The 11381-nt window shown below is 39.1% G+C and overlaps 1 protein-coding gene across 2 annotated transcripts; it reads right to left on the bottom strand.

The window, feature by feature from the left end:
* Positions 1-1521: 1521 nt before the first annotated feature.
* LOC144658946 (coadhesin-like) lies at positions 1522-9571 on the bottom strand. 2 transcript variants are annotated; one of them, XM_078519458.1, is made up of 9 exons: positions 9487-9571; positions 9315-9384; positions 7747-8069; positions 5457-5740; positions 4508-4690; positions 3436-3606; positions 2632-2802; positions 2160-2306; positions 1522-1692 (listed from the first exon to the last, which is right to left on the bottom strand). In XM_078519458.1, the coding sequence occupies exons 3-9, from the start codon at positions 8046-8048 to the stop codon at positions 1688-1690; spliced, it is 1263 nt and encodes a 420-aa protein (XP_078375584.1). In that variant the 5' UTR covers positions 8049-8069; positions 9315-9384; positions 9487-9571; the 3' UTR covers positions 1522-1687. The 2 variants fall into 2 exon arrangements, with proteins under 2 accessions (XP_078375584.1, XP_078375585.1); XM_078519459.1 differs by having other exon boundaries at positions 9311-9384; positions 9487-9552.
* Positions 9572-11381: the final 1810 nt, after the last annotated feature.

Below are 11381 nucleotides of genomic sequence, written 5' to 3'. Positions count from 1 at the left end.
ATCCATACATATAACATTTTCAAGAAACAGAGAAGAAAGGAGATCGGAAATCACCTATCTTTTTTTCTTTCTTTTTTTCTGTATTGCGAGAAGACCGGACATTTCTCGCACTTGAATAGACTGGAAAAGAGATAATTTTTCTTCTGACACGTTCTTCATGTTAATAATGTTAGGAAAGATAATTTCCTCCACTTCATCCTCAGTTCAGGAAATAATTCAGCAAACAGAACGTGCAGGTGGCGAATTGTCGATGCCTTTGTCTTAATTACTAAGCGGGAATTGCGTGAGACAATTGAATGCCAGCCTACATGACGGTCCCACTACGACTCACGGTGGGCATCATTGTATCAAAAATGCCAGGCTCCTGTGCCAGCAGATTCCCGAGGGAGAGTTGAAGAAAGGCAAACATGGCCAATACAGTTTCTCCCGTTCATTTTCTAGCGTATATTTTAAACACTCAAATCATGTTTAATCTGGGCATTTTTAGAGCCCTTTCACGTTAGCTACAATCCTAGACAAAAGTCCTGGGACACTTAACCAATTCGACGAAAAATTGACATTGTATTGACCTCCCCCTCCCCACCCCCCATTCAAGGCGATATATTTATTCCTATTGACTCGAATCTGTTCAAAAAGTGATGAGTTAATCGATTTTGTCACAAAACACTGCCATCTTTATACAAAGATACAGTTAGAGCGACCAAAAATCCAAATAAGCCCTGTTTCTCTGGCCTTTTTTTAATAATTCACCCACCCCTCCCCCCTTATTTTTTGATGTCACGTGTCACGTCTCTTATGCCGTGGACCTACATTTGCATTAAAACCATTGATATTTTATTGAAATCATACATGTGCAATCGCGTTATAGCCAAAAATAGCGAGTTCAGTACCGAGCTCACAAATACAATCTTAGACAAATGTCCTGGGACACTTAACCAATTCGACAAAAAATTGACATTGTATTGACCTCCCCCTCCCCACCCCCCATTCAATGTTGGTTTCTATCCATCATACCGTGGGACAATATCTCAACATTGTTTTGGAGGGAAAGGGGGTTTCGGAAAATTAAACAATGAGTTCTTAATGCAAAGGGAATGGTCACTGAGCACTGTTTCTTTAAGTGTCCCATGGATTTTTGTCTAGGATTGTAGCTGCAGACAGTTATTAGTTTTTGAGATTTCCGAGAGAGACTGAATGCGTGTTGGATCCCCTTTTAAAAACAAAACAAAACAAAACAAAAACGTGGCAGCGAGGAGCTGTTATATAATCTTCATCACTTTTCACTTGTGTTAACGTTTCTGGGAGTTTAAAACTGGTAGCGTATATGGGCCCCCTGATGATCGGCAAGTATCCCATCCCATCCCGTCCCGTCCCGTCCCCTCTTCTCCTTGGGAAGAATCAATACGAGTAGAACTGGGAACAGGTCTACGTGCCAGTGAATGATTCGGCAGATCTACAACCGTAGACAGGACGAGGTTGAAAAAATTATTTTTGTTTCTTAATAAGGCAATCACTCTTAAATGATTGAACCCACAAGCTTTATTTCCTTCAAGATCTTCAAGGTTATTACATTCCGACAGCAATGATAATTATTTCTCCTTTATATTCCATATCTAACCCTATATTATTCCACTGCTAGAACATCTTGTACCGCCGTATTGTCTGTCCCCGTCAGGTGGCTTTTGATTCATGCTGCAGAGATAAAATAAAAACTATCTTTTTCTCACACTTCTCTAGTCCAGTTCTTCGGCTTCCAATATTTTAGCGCAACTGGAAGTCAGAAAATGGATAATCGGTTCCAAGAAAGTTAGCCTGTTCCAGGCTCTCAGTAGTTGGGGGAGAGTTTTTGGAACTTCATCCCATTATAGTGTCTACTGAAACAGTCAGACTACTCGCACCCGTTTTCTATGAGCAATAGTAAACTCACTCATAGAAAACGAGGGCGAGGAGCTTAATCGTTACAATAGTCTTTTCAAATAAACAAAATACAAGTTTCGCATATCAGAGGTGCACATTACACTCGTTTAGACACAACTGTTTACTGTAAGGTGAGGGACGGTCTATAGATAACTTACTTACGCATCTCATGGGCCAATGCAAGACCAAGAAGAGAGAGACACACAAGTACTCTTGTTAGCTAAGTAAAGATATATACTCACGTGCAGGGCAAGGCGTTTTCGCGCATTTCCTTGTCAGTTCAGTGTTTCCTTTACAAGGTGGAGGACTCTCACATGTCCTTGTTCTTTTCTTTTCTCCAGTACCACAGGTTTTGCTACATTTCCCCCATTTGCTCCATGCGCTGAACTCTGAAGAAGAAACAAAACATGATTTATGGTACGAACGGGCAGATGGATGGACGAAAGTATGGAAGGATGGATGGACGATTGAGTGAGCGAGAGAACTTGTAGCAGGTATAGAAAGTTTTAATCACTTTGAAAAGCACTTTCTGGTTTGCTTATGGTTTGTGTTTTTTAAGCTATTTCATTGGTTCAGTTACTCCTGATGATTTTGCCTTTTCAACCAATCAGATGCAAACATAATTTTTCTTCGACTTTTGATTGGTTAATTATGTGTTATATGTGTCTATAATCATTCAGTTGGCCCAGCTATCAGTCCCACTACTGGACTTACTACAATCGTCCTTATTACATGACTGCGAATCCGAATTTTTTCCCCTGCAGTCTTTTCCGCCATTTGCTGGGGCAGGATTGGTACAAGTGCGAGTTTTTGTTTGTTTTCCTCCACCGCAGCTGTAAGTGCACTCTGACCAAGAAGACCACGGGCTCCAACGACCATCCACAGCTGGAGGAAAAAGAAAATATTCTCAAAGGCACGCATTGCGTGCAAAGAGTTTTTGCTACCTGTAATTGCAGAGGGATTGGGTGCGATTTGGAGAAAAAGTACAGATAAAAAATACAACTAAACCGCTTTTGTAAAGACACAGACTTAAAAAAAAGAGAGAACTTCAGGCATACAATTCGAAGACTTTATATAGCTACAACTTAAAAAGAAATAGATACAACTAATTCTGATCTTTGTGACGTGCTTATATCATAGCCTCAAGAAAGCTATTTTCTGTAATTATCAACGCGAAGGAATTTATTATATAGGTACATTTTTTCCATTCGTTTTTTCTGGTTTCAAAATTAAATAACCTATTATTAGGTTTGGATTTTTTTTTAAATTAGCTGAAATATTTCAAACAATTATTATTTTTAGAATTATTTAACAAAGAAAAAACGATACAAACTGTAGCTTTTCAGTAACTGTGCATGTAGTTAGCAATTCCACTGAATGTCTTCTCTCCCATTTTTGACGGAATTGCTCTTTTTAAGGCTTAGCATGAGACCTAGGCTCATTTTCTCAATTTAGTAATCACTTGGATAAATAATCCACCACCTGACCAAAAGATTGGATGTTTTTTCTATTACTCACGTGCGCAAGGGCCGTTATTGCACTGTTGAGACTCCGTCGAGTCCCCACTGCATTGCGCTCCACCATTAGACGGAGGAGGATTGGTGCAAGTGCGCCTGCGCTGTTGGGTTCCATCGCCGCATGTGACACTGCAGGGATCCCACGCTGACCAGTCAGACCAGCCCCCATCAACTGCGCATGTGTTACCAAATAAAACCAATAAGGAACTAGTAATTCAGACTTACTAAACTTGAAATAATCGATTTTATTCAGCGGTGACTTTGAACGCTTATAACTTTTTTAAGTTTCAACTAAAAACTTTGCAAGTTTATCTAAAATTTATCTGGGAATAATTTGGTAGGATAGGTTGTTGTGTCGGGAACGGCATTTTGACAGATATGTTTCCCCAAATTTGTAATTTTTGTGTTCCTATAAATCAAAATTAACTCTTATACAATTATTTTCACCAGTTTAGGTTTTTTGCACCGTTTTATTGATTTTGAGTACTTTTCAGTAATTTGGGCGGTTTTCTCACGTTTTGGAAAAATTTTTGAAATCCAAGATGGAGGATCCAAGATAGCAGCTGTTTTGACATAATGTAATTGTCAAGTGATGTGACGTCATCATCCCACTGACGTACATCAAGAGATAGATTTTCGGACATACTTTATATATTCTCTAAATTTTTATTGTGATTGCTTAAATATTCTGGAAGTTATGGAGGGGGGGGGGGGTCGGATTCCGCCCCCCCGGGTCTGAGAAGATCCAAAAAAGCCGGGTCTGAATAGGGTTAAAGGCCCACCTTCAGCCGATCGATATGCTTTGCGTTCGTTTGTTTTTGTTTTGAAAAGCTTGCTCGCGTCCCAATACACTCCAAACTGTAAAAAATTCTAATAATATCGATGGTAAAACAGACAAATCACATTAGCCGAAAAGCTTGTTAAATACTAATCTAAAAAACAAGGATGGAAGAGGATTGAAGCAACTCAACTCGCTCTCACATAAAATGGCGGGGTTTAACTTTCATAGATGAAAACTGTTCCTTGGCGCGCAATGCATCTAGGGTGAATGTGGGCCTTTAAGAACAACGTACCTGGGCATGGATTTTCGTTGCAACGCTGCACCTCAACAGGCGGACCTAGGATTTGACAGTTGTTTCCGCCTCCTGATGGCGGTGGATTTGTACAAAATCGCCTTCGCATTTGAGAGCCACCTCCACAAGTAACAGGACAGTCAGTCCAGTCCCCCCACTCTGTGTAGCCGCCATCAACTTTTCCTGTGTGTGAGAGAGAACCGCAATTAAATAAAACAGAGTACGAACAAACGTAGAAACAGTGTTTACGTTGAGTTTGTGTGAGCTCAGTTTCATGTAAAGTTTATGCTTATATTTTTTGGTATCTCGTTATGGTGCTGATTAAAAAGAATGGTATACTCGTGGCAAACTGTTGAAACTCTTGCCTTTCATTTCAAAGGCAATCGACTCCAATCCATCTTCAAGTTCTAATTTCAAAAATGATATGCCGTGATCGACAGTTTTTCAAAACCCCAATGTCCACATCCAAATTCTCCTGACTGATCTCTATATATTTGTCCACATCCAAATTCTCCTGACTGATCTCTCTATATTTTTTTCTTATAGATTTAGTTGGGAGAGTGTGTTAAAAGATCAAAGAAATTTCCCTTTTCTGACAATTTTATTAATTCTCATAACCCTTTCTCTTTATGAAGTATTGATAGAGCAGTTTTCAATCGAGTGTCGTAAAACCAAAACCAAAGTTGCCACTCTGGCCAATCACAATGGACACAGACAATCCAGTGAACCAATCAAAATTCAAAGCAAATACATGTAGCCGGCACGGAACGCGAAAAAACGTGCGCGAGCGAGTCACGATTGGTTTTGGTTTTACTTCTGATTGGCTGAGAAAGTGGCGCGGGTTTTTTAAAGTCAATCACTAAGCGTAGTAATGCTAAACCAAAGCAAACGCGAAGTTCTTTCGACACTCAAGTGAAAACCGCTTTATTGTGAGGAGAATGTGTCTTACCTGGACGCATTCGGCAGCACCTGATCTGAGTTAGACAGTCGATTGTATTTGCATGACAATTTGCTCTCTTGTATAATCCTTTCATGAAGAGCCCATCTGAACACCGTTTGGTTCCATCTTGTGTGAAATCCACATCAATTTCCTCGCAGTTACCAGCGTATTCTTCTGGAGCGCTAGCCGGCTTACAGCACTGGCCCTGGCCGATATCAGACAGGAAATTTGGCCCAACAGTGAAAAATCCGTGGAAGAAATAACCAGGTTTACACTCTGCCCAAACTTCATTTCTGATCAGGAAAAATTAAATGAAATCTTAGAAATACAATCAAATGCCGGTATGAGTGTACATCTACTACGTTTGAAGCTGCATTAGATAGATTTTCTCAGTAGGGTGTATGAACCATATTATAAAGGAAATTACAGTCAAAACACCTCAAGTGTTTCTGTCAAGGGTGGATTAATGATTCCATTATTGCAAATTTGATTTCATTCTTTGCTTCAATATTCCATTCTTGAATTGAATATTTCAATGTTCAAACGGCGGCTCGCTTCAAAACTAGTAATGTTGATTTCATTCATGCGACAGACACGTGAGAATTTGAAAACGTTTCCCAATTTGCATAAAATGGGTCAACAACATTTTTCCCACTTTTTCTTCTGCCAGTAGTACTTTCGTGCCTTTTTAGTGCACCAAAATGTTTCGCCTCTCTTTTTATGTTATCATAGGGTTGAAATAAAAGAACGTGAAGAAAAAATGATAAGAAAACATTTGTCATTTGACGGTTGACTAGTTTATGCAAATTCAGGCCGAATTCACACGTGCCTGTCGCGTGAAGCCACACAACAATCCAATCAACATTCGAGTTTTGAATTGAGTCGCCGTTTGAACATTGGAATATTCAATACAAGAATGGAATATTGCAGCAAAGAATGAAGTCAAATTTGCAATAATGGAATCATTAATGCACCCTTGACAGGAACGCTTGAGGTGTTTTGACTGTAACGCTCCATGTGATTAACGCGAATTATCAAAATTCGCGTCAATTTAAGTCGCGTTATTTTTTGTGAACGTTAATTTCCGCGACATTATTTAAGTGGAGCGTTAATTTCCAAGACCTTAATTTCATTTCAAATACTGGATACAGTCCGAACACATGTAGAAACTAGGAAACAATATCCTCCTCTTTCCTGTACACCATTTTTCAGTCTTACAATGTAAAAGCCTTAAAGATATGTCATCTGCAATGTTTCCAGTTTATTCTTGCCTTCAGAAGAGCGGTACAGCAGCCAATATCTTTCTCGCGTTAATTTCCTTTATGCATCTTTGTAATGTTCTTCACTCGTTGAATACATCAAGCGAAAGAAAATTTAACACACTTGCCTCGCTTCTATGTAAGGACACATAAAGAATATTCCGTATGACCGGAAGTGGGAAGCTGGGAGATGCATACGTCACAAGCTGCATCAGATTATTTATTTCGGAAAATAACTATAACACGTGAACTTGTCAAAAATAAACCAATCAAATTGGTTAATTTTTGACAGGTTCACGTGGTTACGGTTGGATGATTTACAATATTCAAATTGAAATTGAATGTTTGAAACGAATATTTGGGGGGTTAATGGGGGGGTTTTGGGGGGGTTTATATGGGGGGGGGTTTATGGGGGGGGGTTAAAAAAAAAAAAAAAAATAAAAAAACGGGGAGTGATGAAAAAATTTTTTTATAAAAAAAAAAAAAAAAAAAAATATAATTTTATTTTCCCCGGAGGGGGGGTTAATATGGGGGGGGGTAAAAGAATTTTTTTTTTTTCAAGGAGAGGGGCCTAAAACCGGGGGGGGTTAAAAGGGGGGGGCTTATAACCGGAATTTTACGGTAATGCAATCCGTTCGCCGTTAATCAAAACTATTCCGGAATTCTAAGCGGCACGCGCTGAGTATTTTGACTGTAATTTCCTATTTAACAATTAGACTACGAGCCCGAGTTTTCTATGAGCGAATAGTCAACGAGGCGCAGCCGAGTTGACTATCGCTCATAGATAACGAGGGCGAGTAGTCTAATTGTTTAAGTAGAAACTCTAAAGAATTGCAGTCCAAAACCTACAATTTTATGTACTTTTAAGCCAAAAATCAAGAAAAATTCGCCCTTAAAAGAGCAACGCGAGCGCGATTGTTTTCTATCGGCGAATAGAAATCAATGGGAGAACCAATCAGATTCGCGGATTTCAAATAGAACACGACTGAGTTTCCACTAAAATGAGGTAGAATATGAATATCGACATTTTCATAACTGACCTCTGCGTAAAAGTCGTCCACCATTCCTCCAAATAACAGTCATTCCCTTCCTGGTTATATGGAGGATTAACTGTACAGCACGTGGCAGCCTCAATGACGTCAGGTCCAGTCTTCACAGTACCGGCAGCTGCATATCCCTCGCTTCTCAATCCACTCACATAGGAGATGTCATCTTGGCACTGGGACATGGAATCACCCCCTATTCCAAACGTACTGCTCCAGTCTTGTTCTGTACACTGCTGGCCTATGGCCGGATTGGTCCCGAATAAGAACAGCAACTGAATGATGACAAACGCTCGCATGGTTTTCACTGAATCTGAAATCTTATATGCAACCAGAGATTAGTTCTCTAAGTTTTCGTAGTCACAGTTATCGGCAAAATGTAGTTTTTCCCGAGATTTAGGATACATAGCACTTCATGGAAAGGGAGCTCTACAAATGAACCAAGGAAAAAGTAGAATACCGGTTTACATTGGCAAAATTAAAAAAAAGCCTTTTCGTGGTTTTCGATGATTTTCAATAAACAGTTCCTTGCTGATTTAAAGGTTTAATAATAATTTTTTACTGTTGGGGGAATAAAACTTTATTTTGTCGCGCCCATGAGTAACCCACGCTCTACGTCCTCTTCGTGGGAAGCTCGTGGTAGCCACGCACGTACGCGCAATTTTGCAGCGTGGATTCGCAAACTGCAAATTTAGGGCTGTTTTTCTTCTGCCTTTTGAGTTAATTTTGTCAATGATTGATGACCTGAACAGCATAGCTATGATTGCTTAAGAACTATGAGTGTTATTGCTTGCCACACAAAACTTTTTCTTTAGAACCTCTTTTTCCAAGGCCCTGCCTGATGTTTCGAATGAACTCACCCAATCCGCGTGTAAATATAGCAAGTGTGTTGATTACTTTTTTCCTAATTCAAAATCAACGGCGCGTGTTTGATCGCTTAGTCAAAAAATATTTTAGCATAGCTTTAAGTTTACTATCTTTTACTGACTGCAAGGGTGCGCGTATTTAACCTGTTGAAAATATATCGACAGTTGGTAAGAAACAAACACGCGCCGTAAGAGGATAGGAAGTTGAATGTAAAACAGCTTATTTTCAATCCATACGAATCAAGATAGCGAGTACAAGACTACATCCACATCGAAAAGAAACACCCGATACATTTCGGCATATGGAAAATCACTGTTCTCGTAAAGAAATGATACAAAAGTTCATTGGGGGTCCCCGGCACTGGGGTACGGCAAATATCCAACGGTGTAATTTTAGTACGCTTAGGTAACATCTCGGTACCGTTTGTTTGGTCTCCACATGGGTATTTTTGGCTTGACTTTTGCGTTAACACTGGAACTTCGCCCCACCATCAACCACACATTCCAAATATATGGAACTTTCTAGCCAAAGGCATGCACCTTGTACTTAAGACAACATACTTCTTACATAGTTCCTGTAACATACTAAGTTGGTCAAGAAAAGACAATTCAAAAAATTAACCCGCATGAACGGCGTTCTGTACAGTAGCTTACAGCATTTCTCGGTAATACTAAAATCAGTGGCTTCTACCTACCTACCTTGGATGTCCGTGAATTAAATGTTTCAAAGTGCTTGCAGATGCCTTCTCAGCTTAAGTGAAAAATGAACCTTGCAGAAAATCAGGATATACAGTTTAATTTTAAAAGAATTTTCTATTTTAGTTTAGAGAAACAAATTTGACTGACTAAATACGTCTCAAACTGATCCTACCTTACTTTCTTTGTCAAACATACACCTTGGTCACTATGAACCAAATGAGCGAGGGAAATATGCTTAACCTTGATCTTTCTATTGCCTGTTAATGTTTGTTCAGACGCGCGGCGCCTTTCGTGATTATTCACACCCAATTTCATTTGCCGAGCCAAGGTAACGTGCTTTTACTGACACGTAAACCCACGTGCTCATAACCACCCCTATTCACCCCCCTCCTGATACATTAACTACGCAAATCCACCGATCCGTGCTGTTTTGGCTAAATCCGTCAATCCGTCACTATTTTCGTTCAAATCCGAATCTACATTACTTGAAAACTTTGTGTAGTATAGTTTCACTCAAACGGACAGTAAATGTTGTTTTTATGCCAATTTTTCAAGACGTTTTTTTTTTCATTGCTTGTTTTTGCGACAGTTTCAACAACATACCGACGAAGACCGACCAAAGTGATCCGAACGTATCCACCGAACTTCCCGACATGAAGAGTCCGAAATCCGCTCCAAAATTCTCAGCTAAACCGCATTCCGCTGTATTTTCGAAATCCGCGAATCCGTTCAATATGTTGCAAAAATCCACAATCCGTGCGCCTTTTAAGGCTAAATCCGTCGATCCGCGAACCTATTCACCCCCCTCTATCAGAAAACACATTTCCTCGGAACTCGATGCGAAGCTTCAATTTCATCAGTGTTTTTAGATCATAAGGTAGATTAGTATTTTGATAACGTTGTATATTGTTTCCCATCCGACCTTCTTCCTTAGAATTCTTGGTTTTGTGAATCACAGAAGATGTTGAGTTTCGAAGCAAACGTTTTGTCTTGTGATCTTTACAATCGGTAGCCGTAGAAGCGTCAGTCACAGTGATTTGGTTTAACTCCCCTATAAAATAACCTTTGCAGAATTGAAACTCCAAGTAGTGTAAAGGAAATGGGGGATAAAAAAGCATCAATTTGTTTAATCGCCAAAATTTTCGTCAATACCGGTACTGTCGATTTCATCAAATGTTCGATTTTGGTTTTGCTCATGTGCGTTTGTTATGCGCGCACTTTGGAGCATTTAATATCGATGGTGGCCGGCAGTCGTTGCTGATATTTTCCGTTGTATTTAGGTTATAATTCTCTTGCTTAATTCACAAATGCATAACGTTTTATCGCCTCGCTTTTTAGATTCAGTAAACGCCGGGCAAAGGTCTAGACTCAGTAGTTGACGCATTATGTCCAGTCGAAAGCTTAAAATAAATAAAAAAAATGGAGCAAAACGTTTTCACTACAATATTATCAAAATGCTGGTTTACCTTAAACACTTAAACTGCAAAAAATAAAAATTTTACTTCATATTAGAGTTGTAGGAAATATGTTTTCTGCTAGTGATTGATTATGGGCGCGTGGCTTCATTTTAAATTCAAATGCTTTTAGATCCCAAAGATTGGAGACGTGACACTGAAATGGAAATAGATCACGAATCTGCATTATGTCTAGCCGAAAATTTAAGATTAATAAACATTTACATTATAGAAACAATGTATAACGCAACATGGAACAACACCTTTTCATTAAAATATAACATTATCAAAATGCTGGTCTACCTTAAGCATTTAAGCTGCAAAAATGAAAATGTTTCTTCACATAAGGGTTGTAGGAAGCATGTTTTCTTATACAATAATTGATCATGACTGACTAGGAGTGCGTGGTGCAAAAATTCTCCCAAAGACAAAACGTTTTCTTGGAAACTAATGACTCACAGCCTCATCAAGGTCTGAAAATTTTCATTTTTCATGTCTAGCGCAAAAATTAAAACAAAGAAACACTTACATTATTCAAACAGTTTATAACGTAACGGTGGAACAACACGTTTTCGTTAAAATATAATATTATCAAAATGCTGGTCTTCCTTAA

This window comes from Oculina patagonica, chromosome 6, assembly GCF_052425735.1.
Source record: "Oculina patagonica isolate OP01 chromosome 6, crgOcupat, whole genome shotgun sequence".
Classification (NCBI taxonomy): Eukaryota; Metazoa; Cnidaria; class Anthozoa; order Scleractinia; family Oculinidae; genus Oculina; species Oculina patagonica.
This window is presented reverse-complemented; position numbering and strand designations above follow the sequence as displayed.